Below are 24908 nucleotides of genomic sequence, written 5' to 3' on the forward strand. Positions count from 1 at the left end.
TTTCTGAGGTAAATAAATTTTTTTCCTCTTCTCAGCAAGCGTTTGACTGCTTTACCTAAGGAGAACCTAGAATGAATCCAATATAGCATGGAATACCTCCAAGGCCACAGAGCTCTCAAATCAAGCATACGATCAGTCCTGCAGAAGTTAGCTTTCTTCATATTAAAGCGTGCTATCCATTTGATTTGAAATACAACTTCTCCCTTGTAGACAACTTAAAATGTGCCAGCCCAAACGCCAGCAGCTGGACTCTCTTCTAGCGTTTGGAATTAGAGCAAGAGACCCGAATCATATGTCTCCCTTCATCCTCATCTTAAAAATTGCCGAGGCAAAGCAAACATATAACACAGACAACAGCAGCATTGATTTATGCAAGAGCCAGTGTTGGTTTCCTTTAACATAAAGCCCTTCAGAACTTCATTTACGATTAGGCAATTGAACGTGCTGTGTAGTGGTATGGGTAGGAGGCAATTTGTTTTACAAAAAAGCACGAGAAAACCATATCAGATTCACTTAGTGCAGCAAACAAATGCCAATTCAAAAAGCACTTAAACTGTACCAACTGAAAATTAAATATTAAGAGTAACTAGTTAAAGTTTCAATTTTTGAAAAAAATTGTAAGTTGCAGCCCTATTCCCGAAAAACTTTTGCAGCGCCATCTGCTAGCACGGCCCAGCCACACATGATATAGCTGCTTGCTCTAGACAGACTGCAGGAATATACAATATGAGAGCACATCACAGCACAGAAGTCCTGACTGCTGGCCTGAGCCAACAACTCCCTTCCTCCATAGGTTTGATTAGGAGCAGAGAAAGACAGTTGCAGGCACATTCAGAAAAGTCCATTTCATACCCTACTGTGCTACAACGCCGTTTCAGCCTCAGGTCTTGTGGACACTGTTTCACAGCTTCTACAATAGGTAAGGTCACTGGCTCTTCTGCTGGCTTCTCATGACTAAAAATTGCTATTTTCTGCAAGGTTGCTGTTACAATATACAGTACAACTCACACCCAGTTAAATGATGTGGAGCAGACATCTATCTGCTTCTATACGCTCTTCAAGTGATGAAATGGCTAATGGGATTGATCAGAAACAGCTTCTTGCAGAACCTCAAGCTAGGCTATGTCTTTTAAGACTGTTTCTGTGCGGAACAGATTATTTTCCTTACCCGGAGAATCTCTCTGGAGATATATGCTATCCAGTCTTCTTTCAGAGTATTCCCTTTCGTGTTCTTCACAAGGTCTGTGATAGACCCTGCTCCACAAAACTCCATAACAAGCTGAAAAACAAATATCAGTGTACAACCAACATTAAACACAGTTCTCAGCTGTTTAGCAAAGCCAAACAATCAGGTTGCAGCATTGATTTGGGAAACCCTTGTGAAGCAGAGAATAGAATTTATTTTACATATCTGCCTGGAAAATGGATTCAAGCAAATGTCTTCAATGTGTGTCAGACATATATGGAATATGTCTCATATCAGTTACCACATTTGCAAGGGCTGATTTAATCACTGTAATTTAATGCTGGGAATCTGGATTTGCTCAGCTACGCAAAATGCATTAGCAGTAAGAGCACATCCAATACTGAAGGAATCAAACTGATCACACCATTGCAACACATCTTATCCTTTAACTCTCATTTATTTATGGAAGAACTTGCACTGATGACTATATCCTGCCATTTCAAACCCAAACTTCAGTCCTCTAGAGGGTGTAGATGAGGTGGGATGGGAAATGTAATAGGTACAATTCTCAAGTGGAGCTTTCTTTTTACAGTCACATATTCTTACTGCTCAGCTCAGCTGTCTTGTGCCCAAGAAACATGCTACTATCCATCGGGGAAGTGGGGAAAAAAAGTTACTTTAAGAACAAATCCACTGCTTATAGCACGCTTTGGTTCAGCCATCCTCTTAAGAATGTGTGATTAGTCTATGTGATTCACTTATCTATCTGTTCAGGCAAGCACCAAATTCTATTAGTTTGTCTTTCCATAACATGGTATTCCTGTCATCCTCAAATTACATCCAATAGGGAAAGACTTATGAACATGTTTGAAAAATATCTGCTTACCCACAGTTGGTCATCATGTCCTGGAGGACTTTTCTTAATGAAAGCACCATAATAAGTTGCAATATTTCTATGATGAGAATATTTCTTTAGCATATTAATCTCCAGTTTGATTTCTTCTTCTTCATCCTTTGGAAAAAAAATAAAACAAACCCCCATATGTTTAATATACCACATGTATTATTTATTTATCCTTCACTTTCACACAAGTAGGTTTTTTTAAGTTCGATTTTTACCAGCATCATGCTCAGGAAACCCATCCTAAAACTGTTTATTGAGATGGTCTAAAATAGGTCTTTACTTTCCCATGTTTTCAGCAGTGCAAAAAAGCAAACGAAGGATGCACTGGACTTGACCCAATGATGGAGCAGGACATAATCTGTTCCAAAAACCCTGTGCTTATAATACCATAAGCAAATACATAGCTAGCAGGCTTTTATTGTATGTAACCCAGAGAACTAGAAACCCGGAAAAATCTGTGGATTTATGGTAGAGGAGTATTATTTACATCTTCCTCATTTTTTCTCCTTTAATTTTGAAAATTGCAACCAGTTCTATTTAACTGCCAGACAGTAGCTCCATGCAGCCAGCTGCTGAAGCAGGTTCCCATTTCAGTGCCAGCACGGGACTGGCACAGGAAAGCAGAGGTGGAGATCAGGAATTCCCCTCACTGCAAGGACAAAGCATTGGCCTCGTGCACAAGTTTCCTCCTCCTCCATCTGTCTCTGTGGAGGAAGAGCAAGTGCATCAGAAAGAACAGGCCAGGAGCGCGGCCAGTAAACAGGATGCTGGGACACAAAGGCAGAGGAAGGATTTCCCACAGCTCCCCCTGCTTCAGCCAGATGCCAAAAAGAGAGCAGCTCAGGTGAAGGGCCGTCACCCCTTTAAAGAGATAGAACAGGTAACACTATGAAACTCCTCCTTAAAAACACCCACAATTTGTTTCTGAAGTGACAGTAGGACATGTTGCATGGAAGGATCCACATGCTTTGAGGTGGTGTCTGAGCAGGCAGCCAGCAGATACAGAAGAAGGAGCAGATGCCATCCCACCCCCAGCTCTCCCTTCCCATACCAAAGACAGTAGGAGTCTTCTTCAAGCACCTATCGAGGCAACAAATGAAAAGGCAGATGGATACCCCTTTAGGCACAATCTTTATTTTCTCCACAATTTTCTATCCTTAGATACCCAGGCAGAAGATGTCTACCCTAAATTAATTCCAGGAAGAACCCAAAACTTCTGTTCCCTAGGGCTGCTGGCTGATGGGAATGGTAGCACATATTTTGATTATCCTGTGATGCCAAAGCTGATTGCATGATAAAATTTTAAGCCTTAAACTTCCTTGCAATTTGTACCATGCTAGCAATCAAATATCCTATTCATGACATATACAGATGTTAATACTAACTACATGTTAACTGTTTACACACACTGGTACACACAGCTTGAGTAAAAGAAGCTACTCTATGCTACAAAGCAAGCAATTATTTCAAATATTCTGATAGTAGGATGCAACGCTTAGTCGTAAACTATTATGACAGAATTCCCAAAATGCACCAGGGATAAACTATTCTTATATCTTCTCATGATGCATCTTTGAAGTAAAAATACTGTGTATTTCTGGAACACTGAACAAAATAGTAAAAGAATCTTGTAAATCAAAGTTCCCAGAGAACACCAGCCCTGGGAGAAAGCGTTGTCAGAACAGCTTTTTGAGCCAAAAGCTAACTTGGTGCTTCCTTAGCTGCTTCTGTTGTCCTTGCTGTTGCATAATTTTTTATTTATTTAGACCATATGCAAAAAGAAAAAAAAAGAGAAGAAGAATACATGCTTATTATACTAGGAACTACTATGCTGAACCTCTGAATTGTGTATTTAGGGAAAAAACTGTGATAGCTTTGTTAAACTTAACAGTTTGGGACTTAATTGCTGATAGGTTAATATGTATAATTGGATTAATCTGCTATTTTGAATGGACTTTTTAGATAAAAATTATTTCCTACCCTCAGCACAAGAACGCAATAGCTTTTACAATACAATGGGCAGGATGTCCTAAAGGTTGTCCATGTTTATCTATTGTAACAGCAGCCAAAATGATAATACTTAGGATCTATTTCTGAAAAGTAAAATAATCAAAATCCCACCAAAATACCCAACAAACCAACCAACCAAACAAACAACCCCACCAAAAACACTGAGGAACAAACAACAAAAAAGGCACACACAGACCCAGCAGACTGCAGGCAGTTACTGCTCTTTCAGCTTTTCACTAAGGCTATGTCACAGCACCTGCTCAATGGCCTCCAGCAACCTCCAGCATCAACCTTAACTAAGGCTAATAATGGTCCTACACTTCTATTTCAGCCACCTTGGAGCATCTGTCCACAACACAAATAGCATCTCACCTACAGATCAATCCAGTCCAAAATCTAGTCTACAAAAATAAATGGATTTGGTAATTCTTGCCAGACTCTGGAGGACTCCACTTACTTAGTGCGGATCGATAACTCCCTGGCAATGAGTCCTGAAGACTTTGTGGTGACAGGAACTATCATGAGGATTAATCAGCACAGAGAACACTGCAGCACAACTGCAGTAAAGCAACTGGTGGAATATTTAAAAAAAAAAACCGAAATTTTACAAAAAAAAAAAAAGGTTGGCCAGACCAAAGGTGTTCTGTTCCAGATTCAGGAGTGGGGGGGTTTTCCAGGGTGCAGCTCATTTCATTCCCATGTGGACATCTGAAAGAGGCCAAACAATGTGCGCCCTACTGGTGTTTACTTCTCCCTGCTAACTACAAAAGGAGGGTGAGGTCATTAGCAAAGATGCAGACACCACTCTTGCAGATGTCTTGCACCAGGATGACATGAATCCCACCCAAAAATCTCACTGGATAAGACCATTTCCACACAGGTCTCCTTGTGGACACACATGCCTCAAGGAGGGTATGCTGCAGCCTGCAGAAGGGATCCTCCTGCACAGAGCGAGGTGTTTTGGCAGCCGTCCTGGGATCTGGACATGTGAGCCAGTCTCAGAAAGTGAAAGTCCCTCACCTCCTCCCAACAACACATGCACTGCACCACTAACAGTCCCTTCATTTACAGAGGCACTGGTATCACAAAAGGAGAAAATTAAAATTGGTTGAGGCAAGAGACTGTCATTCTCATGAAGTAATACAAAAGTACATCCTTTTTTCTTGGAGAAGAGAGGCAGCTGGTGAGTCCTTCCTAGTGATTTTATGCAGCTGGCATTAATTACCACTTTAAGCCATTATCTGTGGATACAAACTCCCAATTGAAACCTTCTTTGTCTCCCCTGTGATTGGGCTGGTGTGTTTTATACTTCTACGTTTGCTGGCTGTTTGTGACAGCACGTCTGACTACCAGTAATTTTTTCAGCAAGCTATACTTTCACAAGACTCACGTGGTTGGATCAAGCTTGGAGCAGCTTTCCTCTCCCTTTCCATGTGTTTCCCTTCAGAGATTAAATGGACATGTCAGCATTCCTAGGGATTTCTAACTGCAACGCTCTTTGATCAAAATAATTTTGCCTGTAAGATTAAAACCCACATACGATGCCGGCATAGAAATCCACCTATGTACACTAAGATATTTCTGATCATTTGAACTAGCACAGTAAAAATAAAATCAGTCATGTTACCTCTCAGCATGCCACCCAGCGGCACCTGATCAGCTTGCTTACGGTCATAGCACAAAATCTCAACACCACTTATCCTTCCATTCATCATTGCATGCTAAATATCAGTACAGGTTTTTCTGCATGTAGATGGCAAATCAATGACTTCTTATTTTCATTACATCAACATTTACAAAATTGTGATGATTTAAGTAGCTAATTTTTAAGTATCTGACCATGGTTGCCATGGAAGTAACTCCCAGTCAAATAAAAGCTACTAGAATAGATCCATATATGGAAGATTAACCTGGACAACTCGATTATTCCATTTCATCATGTTTTCCAAAGGTAACACCCCACCCTCCACATCATTATTGGAAGAAAATTCTATTTATTTACACAAATTTTTAGAAGATGAGGAACGCAGAAACACTTCGCTGGACATTTTCTACACTTCATTGTGTAGGGATGGAAAAGAAGAGAATTAAGCTCTAGAAGTATCAGAAGCAGGGAGGACATAACCAAAGGAAAAGAAAAATCACGTCATGTCTGACGTGTTTCTATATACTTCTCTAAACATCATTTGCCTCAATGCCTCAGGAGACTAAGCACAACAGTTCTGACATGTTCCAGCATTAAAACTGCTATGAGACCCCTACAAGAATCTGTCTCTGAGAAACACATTTCAGGAAGGAAGGGGGAAGTATAAACTCCATAGCACAATGAAATTATTTCAGGAGCTGAATTTTAAAATTAAAAAAAATACAAGCCACCTAAGTATAGAGAAAAGACATGTCCTAGGGCATGTAAGTGGTGACTTTCCATTCAAACTCCCCCAGGTGGAAGACCTGTCTGACCACTGCTCTTTGCCAGTTGTTGATTCTGCCCTCTTAAGGGATTGGCACTGCTCAAGGAAAAGAAACTCAGGAAAATTTCAGAAGATTTTATTTACCCTAGTAATATGATGAGGATAAATGCAAATGAGAAAACACAGTCCAGCAAGGATAAAGCAAGACAATGTTCTGTGATAAAGGCAAGAGCAAGTATACCTACCCCACCAGATGACTTATATGCTGCTCTAAATCAGTATGAAGTGGAATACAAATTGGTCCCTTCAGTAACTTTGCTTTTTGATTTAAGAAATGAGACAGTGACAAATCTCAGCTCTCCCCGTACAAATGGCACCCAGTCATTTTAAGCCACAACCAAGGGTTTTAAGAATGAATATCATGACCAAACAGTGGAAAGCCAAACACACTAGCAAAGGTGTTTTCGTTTGCTTTCCCAATGCTGTTCACAAAGCTCTGCCTGCCTACACCCAGGAAGCTGCCCTCCCTGGAAAATGGCAGCTGGCAATGCTCTGCCTGCAGTTTCAGAGTAAGCTGAGCTGTGGAGGATCATGAGCTCCAGTGGTAACTTGTGGAATTTGGGAATCTTTAGATTACAGGAGAGTTGGGATCTGTGCAGAGTGGCAGACAGCAGCCTCAGCCCAAACAACCCAGCCCAGGGCTGGGAGGGAAAAGGGACTTCTAATCCACAGACCCCCAGAGTGGTGGAGAGGAGACCAGTTTGCCTTCAGAGGCACCAAAATGATGACGATTTGCCCCTTCTTTCACTATGTGCCTCTGACACAAAAGTTAAAGAAAAACAGGAGAAACTCACAAGAAACCCAGTTTATTTTCTTTTCAGCTTCTTCTCACTTTTCATTTCTGCCCTCTACCCATATAAAAAAAAAACAAACAAAAAAACCCAAAAACTCCTAAAAGACACCAAAACCACAAAGAAAAGTCTTCCTCAATAAATCACAACTAACTTTCGCAAACCACCTTTCTGCTTGAGTGTCACAACCCCCCTACTCCTCGCACACCAGACCTGGCCGGCATCCATTCAGAGCACAATCTGTCCAGGACAGGGAAAGTCTGAATAGTGCCTAGCACAAGAAGTGACCTTTTCTGCTGCTGGAATCCGTAATATATACAGTTGTTAATAAAGTTCTCACACACGAGGGAGATGTTTTGGCAAGGAAAGTTGGGCCAATATTGCACATAGCACGGTACTTGAACTGGGAGCTGTGGTGCTGCCTCCACGCAAGGAAGGAGATTGTAATTTTGGGAGGAACCAAACCACAAGAGCAATGATACTTCAAGTGCCGGGTAAGTCCCTGCCAGTGACTGCCAAGGTAGGAAGTTTGTATAAAGCAGAGCAGCTTGCAGTGTGGAGAGTGCAATGTGGAAAAACGTGATCCTCTCCAACATCACAATGGAGTGTTGGAATTGGGAATATGACATAAAATAGTTTTTAAGAGGAAAATCAAACACAGTTTTCTTGGGAGGGAAAGTCTAAAGAAAAGACTTTAATCGAGAGCTGCAGTAAACAGTTATCAAGTCCATATACAGTTCCTCCTAAATCTTAACATACAAGAGCGTCCAACTTTCTTATTACATCCCATTTCTTGAGAGTCTTTTACAAGACTTTGAGCATTGTCACCCTCAAGCTAAAGACCTCATGCAAGTTTATTTCCCTTCTGTCTCTCTCCTCTGTTACCTTCTCACTCCCAGCACTCTCTGTGCCTGTTTCACTTCATATGCAAGGTCTCTTTTTCACAGACTCTCCCCACCTTGGCATCAGCACATTAATTTCTCTGCACTGTCATTCAAGTCCTTCCCTAACACAGACTTTTTCAAAGGCCTTCAGACTGTTCACTCTTAAGAAAAGGCGTCTATCATGCCACACACTCAGTGACACAAAAGGAAACTAGACACCCAGCAAGCAGTGGCACAGGTGGTGAGCATTGCCCCGCCCCCCCCAAATGCTATTGAGGGTGCCTCTCAGACTTTGCCCCTTGTTCACAAATGCAGCCCAAGCAGAGCAAGCCCTTCACGGGTTTTACCCACCCTGTCACTGTGAGCTGCCCACCAGCCTCCGAGCTGCTGACGCTGCCAGCACAGAGCCATGCTGCCAGAAACAGCAAACCGGCAACACTGCTCAGGCAGAGTAATTGCAGAAGACAGCTGTGAAGCTTTTTCAAGGGTCAAAAAAACCTCAGTTTCATGAAGACTGGCTGGTAGAACAGTGCTGTCCTTATGACCACGTTCGGTTACCTTCAGTGGCAACATTTCATCAAGCAGGTGAGGAACACACTTCCAAACACATACAAAACAGAAGCTCCTTTGTCTCCCCTTGGCACAACACCCTCTCTACTGCATGCTAAAGGCACCATTTGAAACAAGGGAGAAAACGAGCCAAGTTGCTCACAGCAGTGCCATCGCTGAGGCTGCAGCCATAAAGCGACAGTTAAATTAACTGGACAAAGGCATGAGGGAGGGCGAGCTCTTCAGCAGGGTCCCAGCACTGCCTGAAGGAGCCTGTGTAGCAGCATTGTGCAGGCATGGGAGATGGAATCACGTACAGGCAGGAAGGAGCCAAAAACCACGTGAAAACAATACTTGCCTATTGTCTCCCTGCAAACCACCTCCTCTGCCAGTCACTCCGACAATATTTTCTTTCTTGCCTGATGTGCCTCCAGTGCTTTTGCTGGTCATTCAATGAGCTGCTCTGAAGGCAAAGAAACTGCACCACCGCTGACCTCCCTCGGTAAAACCCCAGGATGCCACAGGCTTTTTCCAAAGACAACTAGGAGAGAAACCTCCTACGGGCAAATCCCTTCAACCATTTCCAACACTAGTCCCTCAATCCTAGATATGATTACTTAAAAGAGTTTCCTGCTCAGATTGCATGTTTGTCCTAGTTACAATTCAACTGTCCATCCTCATCAAGCCTAAATTATTTACAGGTTATGCAACAAGCTAGCCTTATACTGACATCTTCGGAGCTCTCATAAAAAAGGGAATGTTTAGTACCCTACTTACATCACTATTATTCACACTAAAAATGCCTGTTGCTATACAATTCTACATCCAGTCTCAGATTTCTTGTAATCAGAACAAGCCCTTGCTAGCAGATATGAAAAGTAAGCTTGTGTGTGAAGGAAAGAAATTATAGCAATCTCCTTTACACAAAGTTCCAGGCTCAGACAATATGAGGAGATGTAGATGCTGGAGAGAAAACAGACTAATGTACAATGCCAAAAAGTTGAACAGCTTTTCTGCTTTCAATCTCAGTGTGCATTTGATGCCAAGGAAAGCAGCATCTCTGGGGGTGACAGAGACAAGGGAGGCATTTGCCCACTGCCTCGCCCCTGCTTTCCCCTGGGCAATATGAAGCTCCATTGCTCCCACCTGGAAGGCAGATCTCCTTCCCAAAGGGGATCAACACATGGGTTCCTCCCTTCGTGTCCAGTCCAGACAGTGCTGGGTCATGGTTTGGACCTGGGAGGTGGAAAAGGCTCCCAAGTCCTGCAGGCTTCATGCAGCTGGAGAGATTCAACAAGAAACTGAAGTTCTGGTTTGAGACAAAGCTTTAAACTCAGAGGAGGGGAGAAGGCAAACATCTGAGAGAGGAGAGAAAACAAAAGGTTGAAATGACTGAAAGCAGATTTCCTATGCACTGGTGTGTGAGGAGTAGGGAGGTTGTGACACTCAAGCAGAAATGTAAGCTGAGAAGGTAAAATACCTTAAAAATAGCAGTTCTAACATAACGCTAATGTCCTTCTACTACATACATCATGAAAACCTACAATTACATGAACACACTAATTCCCTCACAGGACAGTTTCATTCAGTATACAGGCCCACACCCACAATGACCAACAAGCCCTGTAGGCGAAAAGGGAAGAGGAATTTATTTACAACACCTCTTTCATTTCATACATGGAATGAAACCCAAATGCTAAAAGACATAAAATATCCCAACAGTTTGGGATAACAAACACGAAAGTTATCATGATGCACACCCAAACAGGAACAGAACAAGTGAGAGGAAGGAAAAGTAATCCCATTCTGGTTTTCCCTGAGGCTGTTTCACATAGGATCCTTTATCAAAAAGAGATGGGTCTGGAGAAACAGCTTACAAGAGAAACTCAGTAACTCCATCACATGCCACCATTTCTTTGCCTAACAGTGATGAAGGGCTTGGCACAGCTCAGTACCTTACATTATATAGGCCAAAAGCAAATAGATAGATTTGCAAAGCAGAGGGGGCAGCCTGGCAACAGTATTCCAAAATCAATCACACATTAAAAAATAAAATTTAAAAAAACCCCAACCAACTAAACAAACAAAACAAAAAAAACATCCAAACCAAAACTGGGGAGCACAAACAAGCACCACCACAACTGCCAGCAGCGAGTAGCTGGCAGCCTCAAAGCAGGTACCTCACGCTTCTAGGAGACAGAGTCCCACCAGTGATTTTTACCCCTCTATAGGATGAATACCACCTCAGGTGGACAGACCTGTCCCCTCACAGGCACCTTTCCCCCCATGCTAAATTGTAGATGCCCAGGTCACCTACATTCTAGCCTTCAGCACAACCCCGTGTGCCTAAAATTCAATAGAATGAATCCAGGCTTTGGTTACTAGCAGCATCAACGGTTAAAGCCAGTAAACAGCTGCTGGAAGACTACAAATTTATTATGGACTTTGGTTTCTGAACCCAAATCTACTGGTATGTGCAAGAGGAACTTTGTAGCATATTGCTAATCCCTCAGCTGTCCACATTCCCTAAGTCCTCTAGGCTTTAATTAAGGAAACTCTTCCTATTAAAATGTTGTGAGTGCTGTAATTTTTCCTTCCAAATATTTAAAACTCCATCTGCAACACTAACAAAGCCCTGTATTTTGTCAGAAAATGAGTACTAAGAAAAGCCTCGAAAACAAAATCACGTCATTTTCTCTGCAACCCCGCAATCCACTTCTATAAAGTGGCATACTTCACTTAGCCCACTACTACGAAGAAACAGATTTAATGCTTCTTTTCTAAAGTAGTCTATGTCTCTCTGAGGTACAACTGCCAGATGAAACAACATCAAACAGACAGCCATCACATACACAAACATCGAAGGTAATACACGGGCTTAAGAAGCAATATGCACGCTTAATGCCCATTTTTAGTGCAGCTGGTAACCTACGCTCTTGTTTTACACCCACAAAAGGAAAACTCAAAATTTTGGGCTATGCTACAGCTTCCAAAAAACTTCCTGTAAGCAAGGACTTGTGTGAGATCATGATCTGACTTATTCAACACAAGGTTTCTTTTGTGAAGCAGCCAAAATATGTAAATTACGCAGGAATAAAAGGAATCATCCGATCTGTACATGTGTCTTACCAACATGATTGAATGACACAGTGTGAGTGCACAAGTCCTTACAAGTTTTGATTTCAGTTAATCTTTGCCTAAAGGTTAAACACTTCAGCACCTCTGGTCCAATATTAGTCATTGCTCAGCCTCTGTCAGTAATCTGCAGCTTTCTCCCCTGCCTTATGCAGAGAAAGTACTGCAAATGCAAAAAGCCAGGTGCAAACAGGGAGGACCCAGAAGGTTAAAACGCCTGTTCCTCTCACCTGATGAGGGACAGAAAGGATCACAAAGAAAGCTGCGACACCAGCCCACTATCCTGTGTTTGAGAAACAGGGTGAATAAATACTGTCTGTGCAGACTGTGGGTGGCTGGGATGAGGAAAAGGGAGGAGAATGGACCAAGCCCTACAGACTTGTCAAATTCCGTTTTCAATTTTAAAAATACCCCAGAAAATACCTTTGGTTTCTTTCACCAATATTGCAAGCAAAGACTGCTTTAAAAGCCAACAGGAGGGCAAAGGCTTGCTCCTCCTCCCTTTGCCACCATCTCCCCCTTCTCTTCCTTCTTTCTCTGGTTTGGTGAGAATTGCTCCTCAAAGCAGTGACAGAGCAGAGAATTAACATCAGGTCAGTATATGTGACACCATCAGCCCTGCATACAACTACTGAAACACCCTATCCAAGTCCTCAAATCACCTGCTACCTCTTGGGGAGGAATTCACTCCTTCTCCAAAGTATAAACTCAGGCCCACGATTGATGCCAGATGAGACCCAGGGTTCCTTTTCCTCCCTGCTCTTCTGCAGCATTTCCAAAACCTAAAACCTAACAGCAGTTTTGGGGGTGAAAAGACAACACCAAGCTCAGCTACTCTGTGGAAATAAAAAATAAATAACTAGAAATATATACACTGAGAGGAGCTTTTCTGGATCAAAGACCTCTCCAACTTGCTTGTTCATGTGCAGATGAGATCCACGCTTATAAACCCTAAGGGTTTTCAAAGCAAGAAGGAATACAGATATTATATTTTACCTCTAAAATATACTCATGCTCAGAAATACAGCTCTCTTTAAAAAGGGAAATCCACTACAGAATGATTTACAACTGACAGACAAGATGATGATGTCTGTAATTATCAGGTCCCACCACTCAAATTACAATTTACCAGCAGACACACAAGCTACTTGATTCACAGTTAACATTTTCTTCAGTACACACCAGGTCCTTTCTAAAACAATAGGGGAGACAGACAGCCTCTATCAGTTACAGAAAAATGTGGCCGCTGACAGAGGAATTTAAGGATGTCAGAGGGGCAAATTTCCCTTCATGTTTGTGCCAAACCTTCACGGAGGGCACATGACAACCAGGGCTGTGACTAAAAGGGTTTTCCTTTTTGTTCAGACAGGAACAGCTGTTAGACAGGTACAGAGGTATAGCCAGGTCTGGGTACACGTGATAAGTGAGTTCTTTATAAAATCGGTTGCTGACGTTTTGATTTTCGTTGGTAGATTAACACTGACTTATGCACAGCATTTAAAATCGCCCTGCACTGCCAAAGCTTTATAAAGGCTGCGCACTTTAGCGTACAAGTTAAGTGCATTTGGCATTATGCCACAATGTACAAAATCATTTTCATGCAGCTGCCAGTAGAAGGGAGCTATATTCTTGAACCAGATGTTTTTGTTGTCGGTGCTGCCAAGCACGCCTGGAACCTCACAGCTGAGCAGTGCTGCAGGAGTGAATTAACAATGAACAGAGCCACAAGATGCTCATGTCCATCCACTACGTGGGGTGTCACGGTCCCCTCTCTACCTTCCCTCCTGCTCTCTGAGCAAGAAGGCTGCAGATAGCCGGCTAATTATTTACCTGTCTGGAAAGAAAAGCCCTCCTGCCTCCTTTAGGATAAATAAAAATCAACAAATATTTGCAAATAATACTACACCCCAGCTGCATTTACCCTTAGCTGGGCAGGTGACAAAGAGACCATGATTAACAGCCAAGAAAAAAGGACCAGAGAAAATATAAAATGGTCCTAATAATACATTAAACTTTTGGTGTTGCTGCTGGGCTGTGAACAGGCAACCATTTATTAAAAAGTATTTCACTTCAAAAATCAGAGCTGCTATGGAATCTCACCCTCCAGTCTAAAAACAAACAGCCCAGATTCCAGCACAAGTCTCTCACTCTTGAGCTGAAACCCTGAGAGCACTGGTAGGAGTTTTGGGACAGAAGACCACTTCCTAACCCCAACACCAGCTCCCAGTGAGGTTCAGCTGCTCTTTGCCTTCCTGCACCCATGCTGCAAAGCAAGGCCTCCTGCCAGACCTATCTGCCAGCCTTGCCTTGTCTGTCACAACTGCACAAGACCAGCAGAGGGGACCTGTGGGGCTGCAGAGGCTGAAATACTAAATTGTCAGATAGCTGCTTAAAACTGCAGATGGGTACTCAGAGCAGGCAGAAAGCAGTCCAAACAGGAACAACGGAGTCAGGCACCGACACCTGGGTGCTGATAAGAAGAAAATGAGCTTTACTCAGTCCAAAGCTCTCCTGTGACAGGGCCTATATCAACCACAAAGTCTGTAAGAGAAACTCAAGAGGCCAGGCCACTTCACTCAGAAAGAAAGCCCTGCACCAGTCAGGGAAGAGGTAGAAGCACATCCACCACCTCATCCAGGCTGCAGCCCACCCCGAGGCAGAGATGGGGGGAAACACCTCTCCTTCAGGCTTGTGGCTAGGGACTCCTTCTTTGTTTATTCCACTCTCTGGGTACCATACACGTTCAAAGAGAAAGGTGACGAAAAGGGGGGTGGGGGTGTGAGCCTGCTGGGAGCTGCTCTGGGGGCTCTTTTCTCAGGCAGGCAGTTCAGACAGGCACAGTTCACTCCTGCAGCACAAGTCCCTGTTAAAAAGTGAAACTCAGAAACTTGCCTGTAAAATAAAAGCAGGCATAACATGTTTTACTGAAACCCTCCAATACATAATATAATCTGATCTCCCTCAGAAAAAGTGTTGATTTGGTTTCCCCGCCCTCCAATAGCTAGCACATCTCCTATGCCCCAGCCTGCCCAAGCAGCGCCTTCCTTAAGGATATATATAAATTTTGGCAGTTAAAAAAAAAAATCCAAAATAAAACTACAGAAAACATCACCTCTCTTGTTCAGATAAATAACTGGTCATCTTCTCAGGGACTTTTTTCTGTTAAAATAAAAGTAATGCTATCACTACAGGGTCTCAGGGGAAGATGACTCATGAGCAGGAAAGAGCCTGAAATTCTGTGCTCAGGGTATTTACCCCAACAGATATTACAACTTTTTACTATGCTAGTCTGGTAACACGATGAAGTGGCAGTTTGAAGAAACCTTCCCTTAATCACACTTGATTTGAAACCAGACAAAGAGCAATTAGCCCAGCCAAAGGGGGGGGGGAACACACAGTTACATCCAAAGGAGGAAACCTAGATTGTTTGGAGAGAGATTCAAAATTCAGGAGGATATGGTTCAAGGCACCGGATTTGCTCAGAGAAGAGCTGTGGGACAATGAAGTCATGCACTAAGGGACAGGCTGCAGCAACCCTGCCAGCTCCAGCTCCACCATTGAGGCAAGGATCCACTGTTCAGTTTGGAAACATTACCAAGCAGCATGGAAGCAGCAGAAATCCCACACACAGCAAATTGGACCTCTCCAGTAGTCGGATAGAAGCAGCTAAGTGAAAGACCATGTGTTGAGGGGGTCAGCTTCTGCCAGACTACAGGCATCCGAACAAAGCCCGTCATGGCTGTAGGCTCCTCTCCTGCAGTTTCCTGCAAACTGGTCCCTCCAACAGGCACATGGAGAAATCCCAAAGCCCACTCAAAAAGAAAAGCCTCGCAGAAATTGCTGGTTAAATTAGTTAAGCTTGTCTTTGCTGATTTACTAACAAATAATGCACCACTAGGAAAAGCTTTTAGCTGCGCTCTGGCTGGCATGAATTAAAAAGTGAGAGGTCGGGGGTGTAGAATAGGAAAAGGAAAAATAGGGAGGCTAGTATAAAGATAGAAAAACATAATACTAATACTATTATCACTAACAATAAGAATAGGAAATTCTAAGATTGCTGGTGTGCTTTCTTTTTTTTTTTTTTTTAACCAAAAAAACTCTTCCCCAAAACAGCTCCATCTGTAGTCTCTGAGCATCTGGGGGTTTCTGCCAAAGTGATCAGCAGCAAAGAGCTAGCATTTGTCTTTGAATCGCAGCCATTATGTGCTTCAGTGTTCCCACACCACAGAGAGAAATTGGAGGCACTCACAAGTCTCCCTGGGCTAACGCTGAGCCACTGATCCAAAGCACAAGGGATGATGGCAGTGCATGTGTGCTGCTGCATATAAAGGCAAGGCATGAGGGAAAAAAACGGACATTGCTGCTTTTCATGACCTATAAAACTTCATGACTGAAAGCGGGCTTGGCTGAGGGCAGCTCTCCAACTCACTGGCAAACCTCTTCAAAGCAAGACATCCAGCTAGGGTTGTCTTTCACAAAATACACTCCTTATTCCCTCCCGCCTTTGGTTTGTGAGCAGAGACTTTCCCCCAGGAACCACAGCATGTACAGCCATGCAAGAGTCATGACCCAGTTTTGGCCACCTCTCCCCATTGATGTGCTGGCCTGGAGAACAGACCCATGCCCGCGCATATTTGTACGTTCCAGTCACTTCACCATCAGGGAAGTGCAGGGCACTGCAAAACCCTTTATGTACCATTATCTGTCCACCAGCCCTACTCACCTCACACCTGCAAGGCCAGGTAAGGCCTTGTTTTACCACTTTTCTTGCAAACATGATTCAAAGAGAAGGTTTAAAAGGGAAAAAAAATAATGATGAAAGAAGTTCTCCGAATGGAAGATGTCAAAAAACTGCTGAACACCAGTAAGCTTCTACTAGTATAACTCAAAGTTTGTCTCTGTTACAATGCTGTGTATCAGGTTTCAGAAGAAACTTCTGGCTCTTGACATTACTTGGAAGGCAAGCAGGTTTCTCCCTCTGAAGCCCTCTAGTGATGAACAAAAGTAGAGCAGTTACAGAAGTATTCACTTTGTGTGCAATCAGGAGGGAAAAATGCAGACAAACACCTGCATAAGGGGTCACTGCTCATCAGCCACACCAGGTCAAGATGGCCATGTTTCAAGGGTTGGACTGGATGATCTTGTAGATCTCTTCCAACCTTGCTGATTCTACGATTCTGTGATATTTTTATATGTCAAAGTGGCAAATCATTAGATGTATCATATGCAACAATGTTAAAATGAGCATTGTTTCCCACAACAAACTCTGCTCTAACACCTTACATATCTTAAGACCACTTTATTGCCAAAAAACCTGCTGATTTAAAGCCTATCTAATATATGGAGGAAGAATGGGTGACATCCAGTAAATTAGCAATGGGAGCACACACAGCAAGGGCAGGCTGGGCTTTTGATTACAAACTTCATTTAAAGCAAACAGACGCCTTTCAGAGGTAGACCTACTTTGGCCACTTGGATTAGCCCACTGAAGGGTTGTTTTCTTTTGCCATTCACTAACCAAAGCACCCTTAAACTCAGGGTTAACAAGGTTCTTTGCCTCCAAACATGGGGCATGGTCCAAAATGTGGTTCAGACAAGCCAGTTTCCCATGGGTCACCAGATTGGAGGTGGCTGGCATCACACATCCTCAGCACAGGCTTTCTGGCTCTGATACTGGAACTGAGCTTGCCACCCAGTAATTATTTGCTCTGACATTATCCTGAACACTGGAATTCAGAATCACAATAAATGTTATGGAAATGGTCCAAAGAAGAAAATTAAGTAATTTCTGAGGCAAGCAAGCAGACTTAAAATAGTTGCAACTAAAACTGTTGCACAGTGGAAGGAATCAGAGGGTGGGGGAATCTCTGCAGAAGACCTTTGCACTCCATTCTTTATTCCTAAATCTGTAGGTGTGGAGCACAACAAACAGTTCCTCAGCAGCCACCACAGGTGGCTGAGAAAGATGAAGCCAGAATGTTGGAAAGGTGTTGCAGCTGACTTTCATTCTGGGTTAACACTGCAAAGGGATGGTCGTGGGTTCCTCAGGCAGCCTCATGACTGTAACCTTGCAGAGCTGCTGCTGCAGGCCAGCTCCCAGATGCTACCTTTCCCACTCCCTGACTTGCCTGGCCCCTCTCACCCACTACCCTGGCCAGCTTTAGGAGGGCAAAAACAGTAGAAAGTTAATCTGTATTAAAAAAAAAAAAAAAAGGGGGAAAAGGGAAAAAACCACCAAAAAAACCCCCAACTTGTTTGTCAATGGAGCTCTGAAGGATGGGACCAGATAGATGCTGGTACAAAGGGAGCTTGAAAAGGAGGAGAAGAGAGACAGGGCTGACCCTGAAGTACCAGCGACATATCGAATTGTTTTTGTTGTATTGTAAAACCTTATCTCAAGGGGGAAATAACTAGAAAATTGGGAAAAGCCATAGACACCTATGTCAGGAGAAAGCACTGCTATCACAACAGGATGCCATCTGAACATTTACAAATAGAAAATGCAACTAATTCCTCCTTTCTTTCCTGCCAGTGGGAGAAATCCTTTCCTGTATCTACAAGCAGTTTGTTTACATTTGTAGGCACAGAGAATGAGTTTGCATTTACATGCTGATCCATCCACTTTTACATGAACAGTGCAAACTCTAACCATTGGTGTTGCAAATCAAGACTAGGCTAGGTACATTTCCCAAACTTTTTAATCAGAATTGGGGAGCAACAGCAATTCTGAAATAGGAACAGACATATCCCTCAGGGACTCAAATTGAGTGGGGACTTGTTTGATCATGCAGCCCCCTCTGATCTATAAATCAGTGCAACTATCATTTTATAATTGACGCAAGGCTTTACATTTAAAAAAAATGTTGCAAAGGGGTGTAGTAACAGAACAAAAAGAAGAATTCAGAATGAAAACCAACAAACTCATTTATAAAAACAGTTTTATCCCACAGGCTCAGAGAGGCAACATCAATAAATGCTACTGAAAAGGCTGCTGAGTAAAATGTGCAAGAGACAAATAAACCCCTCCTTAAAAATGCTGCCTTTGCATCACTGTTTCCACAGCAGTGACTCAGGGCTGCGTGTCAGGAGGACAGGTTAGCACAGGGGGGGTCAGACAGCCAGCTGCCAGCCACAGGAATGTTCTCTCTCCCTGCCTACTATGGTCTCTCTGCTCAACTACATTTCCATTTGGTGAAATATTCCACATAAGAAAATCATTTTCAGGGATCATGGATGCTCTCCTTTCTTACTCTTGCAGGCAGAGCCCAGGTGCTTTGCCAGCCTGGTAATAGTTATCTGAAGGTCCATGGGCTGCTGTATTTCCACCAGGATTTCCACTTAGTTCTTACCAGCTCTAGAATGAAACACTAAAACTCAGTTCAGGAAGAAGGTGCTACAGTGGAAAATATCCTTGCTGAAGCGAAACACTGCAGAAATACCTCATATACCAAACAACATACAAAAAGCTGAGCTCACTTCTGGAACTGACCACTCCACTAGGCAGAGAGAGAGACGCATCATCCTACAGAATGAGGTACAAAAGAGAGCAGGTTGTTGAACTCTCACTGCATCTTTTGCACCAGTGATGTGCTGGGTAAAGAAACTACCATTTTACCTGGTGGATGTGAGGCAGAACACAACACCCATGTGTTTGCTACCCATACAGGAACAGCAGTGCTTCTGCTGATAACCTGATCACTTCTCACAGGCACACCTTTCAGAACAAAACATTCAAGAAATAAAGCCTCACATTAAAAAATAAAAAAAATAACAGGGACAAAATGATGTTTCCCTCCCAAAACAGGGAAACATCGGAACAAAAAGGTGCCTCCGTGGTCAGACTCCCAGTGCTCTAAGAAAGATGCTAAGAGAGATGGTAAGCACAGGGGAACAAAATAAACTGTGTGCTTATTATGAAGCATCAATATTTGCAATTTAATGACAACACTTTTGCACTTCTGTTTAGTTTCTCTGCATTTTATTTAGTGTTCTCTGACAGAAAGGCTACTCTATATCTAGACGTATGTACACAGGACCCTTGTTGGAAAGGACTTGAGATACTTCTAGGCTCTGGAGACAAACAGCATCTTCTACACTGATTAACTGAACTAGTTTGCACAGCATCTTCAGGGCTCTTTTAACACTAGCTCAGCTGTGTGTTTCCCATTGCATATTTAAGAGATTGGACACAGTGGGAGAGGAACACTTTCCTGTTAGGCACAAGGGCAACAATTCTCGTGGTTACAAACCAGCTTAGAGTTTAATGAATTCCCAGGTGCTTGAGCATTAGCACTTGCTACCATAATTGCCAGATTTAGGAGCTGGGCTTGAAGACTATTTCAGCCAACAACTCCATGCACAATCATTCAAACTGTGTCTCCCAAAAGGAGCAGTGTCGAGGGACTTAGAGAAAACATTTTTGACTCATTAAATGTTGGAAAGTAACATTGCTGGTTTGTGTTTATATATACATATGCATGTTAAGAAAGAAGGGGAGAGAGAGCACACAGGGTAATCTCAAATGTACAATACCAGATTTGTGCAACCACAAAGAAAGAACCAGAGGGAGATTTTAAAAATGCTTGAAAGTAGTTTGTATGTGCTACCCTGCAGACATTCCTATAGCTGCAGTACACACTTGAGATGTGAAATATCAGAACTTTTTTCTTAAATAAAAATGAAATAATCTACTTTCTCCACCATTTACAGCTGACTGATAATGGAAGGTGGCTACGGTCTGTCTACCACTTTCAAAACAGAGGCTATAAATTTCAGCCTCCCATTCTCCATGCAGCCTGCCAGTTTTCACATAACTTGTCAGGACTTTGTATCTTCAGAATTTCTCCTCATTAAACTTGGCCGAAGTTGACCATCAGAGCCAAAAGTTATTTGGTAAAAGACAGGACATAATCAGTATCACCAAGAAGCCTCATTTCCTTAGGAAGTCAAGATAAAAATATGGAATGTTGTAGCAAAAACAGGAGGAGCCCACTGGCAGGTGTGGTTTATGAAACTACAGTTAAACACAGTCAAGAAAGATTACATTTCAAGCAGATATATCCTCTTTAACATAAACAGAGAATTAATTCCCCTGACTTTGATCCTAATGCCCAAGCCAGATTTTAAAGTGCACCTCTGAAAGACAGCAGTTCATACTGGACCTGGGATCTTTTGCTTGCCTATGCAGGCAGGAGGAATACGCCATAGAGCCAAATTCGGCCTGGAAACTTGCTAAAATGAAGGCACAATGCTCTGTCACAATTCTCGTTGGTTTTACTTTGCCCAAACTGGCAAGAGCACACACGCTCTAACACTGTACTGACAAGGTTGCCTTGTTGTCTTTCAGCAGACAACATGTCTGATTCACTGGGGGTAAATTGAGCTGTGCTGCGTGTCTGACAGAAATGATATAAAATGCAGCCCCATACTTTTTGCTATTATCTGCACACAAAACATTTCTGTTTCCCATCAGAACTCGAATCTCCTCAGACAGCTCAGACAAACAGAGCTCAGCACTGTGGAAAGCAGTGGCAAATCGCACAGATCAAGGCCACCTGCACAAACGCTCCCCTCAGCTTAGAAGAAATGCTCCATCACTAGAATTTGCACAGGCTATTATTGCTCAAATGCATGTCAGTGCAGGTATGACTGGTCGGTAAAGCATCACAACTGTGAAAGCATCTGCATGCTACCCACACTGAGCCTTCAACCACTGTTACCATTAGGGTCCAGATTTCCCTGACATATATAGATGCTAGCAGTTATTCATATACATATGAAATCACATTGTCATTAGCGACTTCTCTGTCAATGCTAACAGCAGGTCTTCAGATGACTGCAGGTAACCAAGCCTAAGGACTGAAGAAAAACAGGCACAGGATTAGAGCTAAATGCATGAGTAACATGTGCCTGATAAACAGTGCCTAAGGGTGGTAACAGATGTCAATAAGTTCACCTAAATGACTTATCCTTTCCTTCTGAGTGTGTCCATGCAGTTGCACCATGAGACCAAAGGAAGAAATTTTTAAAGAAAAAGTCCAGACTTGTCCAAAGAGTTCAAGACTTGCAGAGAAATCTTAATATACAATCCTGCCCTTCTGCCAATGGAAGTCAGCTGTAGCTGTTTCCATTATGCCCCATTATTAAACATGAGCTCTCACATACTGACAAGCAGTAGCAGGTCTCAGTGCCACAGCTGAGGAGTATATCCCGAGCATCATCTGTTGTGCTACAGCAGAGTGTTATCTAGTTCTCTTACAGCAAGGTAGACAAAATTTTACAGCTGTTTTCCTAAAACTAGGAGATTCTTCTATGCTCCAAACTACAGCAAAGTTCCCTTTAAGTGGCCATAAATTCAGGTTGTGTTATCTAAACTACATTACAATTTACAGAGTACTGGCAAAACATTCTCTTCTAGACAGGACAAACACCTTCCACATCAGATGACATAAACATACAGAGGAGGAGAAGGCAGAGACAATACAGCTTTCTTTACACTTTCTCAATATAGTGTTCCACAATCAACCTTGAGTATGAAGCCATCTCCTAGCCTCAGTGGAAAAGCCACGCAAGAGGAATCCTATTAAGTGAGCACCATGAAGCCTTCACAGCCAAAGTTCTTTTGCCTTTGACAGATAATACATGCTGGTGAGGTACCAATGGTGCCCTCAAGGATCTTCACGGCAAAGGGAAAACGTCCGTTTCCTCCAGCCTTGAAACAGTTCAGGTTTCAAAACAAGCACATTAGAATATATAGAGCAGTATACCTGCAAGGACAACAGGCTGTGCATGCAAACAGTCTTCCACTCAGGTGGAAATCTTGTATAAGGAGAAAATATACGTTGAAAAAAGCAGACAGAGAAACAAGCGTGCATGTCTGAATGTTTTACATCCATTTTTTACTCTCCCCTTTGTCCATTTTTCCCACACACAGTATCAGTGCAAAGTTGCTCTTCGCTGGGACACAAATGCAGAGCCTTAGTGCTGGACACCAGCTCTCTCCAGCAGTATAATTTCCCGACCTTCTGGATACAGCCACAGCTTTCTGCCCTGACCTCAAACCGCCTGTGAAGCTCCCTATTCAACCTCCTCTTTGCAACTCCATCAAACTTGACATCCTTCCTTTTCCAAATAACCTTCTGCAGTCCAGCAGTCTTGCTAACCACCTAAGTACTCAGATGAGGAGAGTGGAAGTTTGCCCTTTATCCAAACTGGTGCCAGCACTGCTGCAGAAAATTTCTTGGATCATGTCCAAAAATTGCAGATCTGACTCAAGCCAGGTGTTAAATGTATTTGCCATGCTGGGAGATAAAGTCACTGTTCCTTGTATGACTGTAAGAACAAAAGGCTCTTTAGAGTTAAATGTTGTTCTACTCTGTTATGACTACGAGCTGGCAAGCTAAGCACTGCCCAGCCACCCAAGGACAGGTGTGTTGTGATGTGTCTGGCACCCCCTGCAAGGCCCTTTGCACCACATCACCCTGAAGACAGACAGGACCACCCCCAGCTGACCCAAACCGGGGTCTCACAGAAAAACAGGCAGCACAGAGCTGCAGGAGAGCCTGGTCCCACACAGATGTCAGCCAGCGCTGCAGGCCCTGACAGCACCCAGGGCTGAAACTCACAGCATCAAGTCAGTGGTAAAGCAGGGGAAAGAACTGTGCCAAGATGCTGGGCAATGGCATGCAGCAAAGGCAGGTGAGGGATCTCAATTAAGGAGGGAAACTGTCAATTATACAACTGCTCTGCAGCTCAAAAAAGGCTGCCCTACCATCTGCAAGACTATCGTAGCTCTTTTGACCTCTTCCCAAACCAGATGTTACAGCTCAAGGGACTGCTCTGTCCAGCTCTGTTTTCCTCTGAACTGAAACAGATAGTTTCCAGCAGCCTTTTTCTTTTTTTTTTTTCTTTTTTTTTTTCTTTTTTACCTAATCCCTAGAAGAGGTCAGAGGTTAATCAGCTTCAGGACAGACTGGACAGCAGAGCTATCCACATCGTAAATACCTTTCCTATTTATTCCTTTTCCACAGAATGATTCTTTGTTTTGCCAGGTAACTGTTTAACCCAAGACTACAAAATGTTGTACAGAGTAGTAGTAAGCAACCTCACATTTGAGAGACAAGCAAGCAGGGTGCCAGTATTCCCCATGGAACAATCAGGATTTTTAGATCCCTTATCCATTTTCTCAATTCATATTAAGAAGTGACTCATAAGAAGAAGTAACATGGCAAAGGCTTTAAGTAACTCTACTGACTTCAGGTTTGCTTTGGCTGACTTCACAGTAAGTACAGCCATGGACCAATATAAGTACTTTCTTTATCAGGCAGCTGCACTAAGCCAGGTAAAGCAGTGCATTCATATCTCTGCACTAAAAGGATGGCCCATATTCAGCTTCTCCAAACTGGCTTGACCCAGTTCTGTTGCACAGGGCCACAAGTATATGCATTTCCCAATCTTCTAGAGTGAGCCATCAGCTTTTTATTTTTTTTCCCTCTAAACAGATCAAAATCCATGGATTGTCTTTCAGTCTTCATGGGGAATAAAAGAACATAGATAATAGTTAGGGCAAACTTTTGCTGTTTATTATTTTGTTTTCCCCTCATTTTGTCTGCCAGTTTGTGTGGGAATATACACATATTTTTATCTATCTGTGGTTCTCCTTGTCATGGTTTGAGACAGTCTCACAATCTAATTCTCTAGCTCCATTCCCCCTCCCACATCTCAACCTAATGTGAGATGGGTTTTTCCAGACAAAACACACACCAGACTCAAAGTGGGGGAAAGGGAATATATTACAATGACTATACAAATAAATACCACATCACATTATACACATGATCACAAACTATCTCTACCAGGACATATAGTATTTACAGTGGATCAGATCTCTTCTCCCCTCCAAATAAAAGTCCAGGAGGGAAAGAAGGGCAGATCCCTTTCAGTCTTTGAACAGCAGTATCTTCTGAGGCAGCAGTCTGT

At 42.8% G+C, this 24908-nt stretch overlaps 1 protein-coding gene across 1 annotated transcript in view; it reads right to left on the reverse strand.

Moving 5' to 3' along the window:
• The window catches only part of MAP4K4 (mitogen-activated protein kinase kinase kinase kinase 4), a 171824-nt gene that overhangs the window by 62840 nt on the left and 84076 nt on the right, over nt 1–24908 (reverse strand). The window contains exons 3-4 of the mRNA XM_029964800.1: nt 2073–2198; nt 1169–1279 (exon numbers count right to left, since the gene is read on the reverse strand). Coding sequence (XP_029820660.1) covers nt 1169–1279; nt 2073–2198 — 237 coding nt within the window. The remainder of the gene's footprint in view (nt 1–1168; nt 1280–2072; nt 2199–24908) is intronic.

This window comes from Manacus vitellinus, unplaced genomic scaffold, assembly GCF_001715985.3.
Source record: "Manacus vitellinus isolate BGI_N305 unplaced genomic scaffold, ASM171598v3 scaffold_7_pilon, whole genome shotgun sequence".
NCBI lineage: Eukaryota > Metazoa > Chordata > Aves > Passeriformes > Pipridae > Manacus > Manacus vitellinus.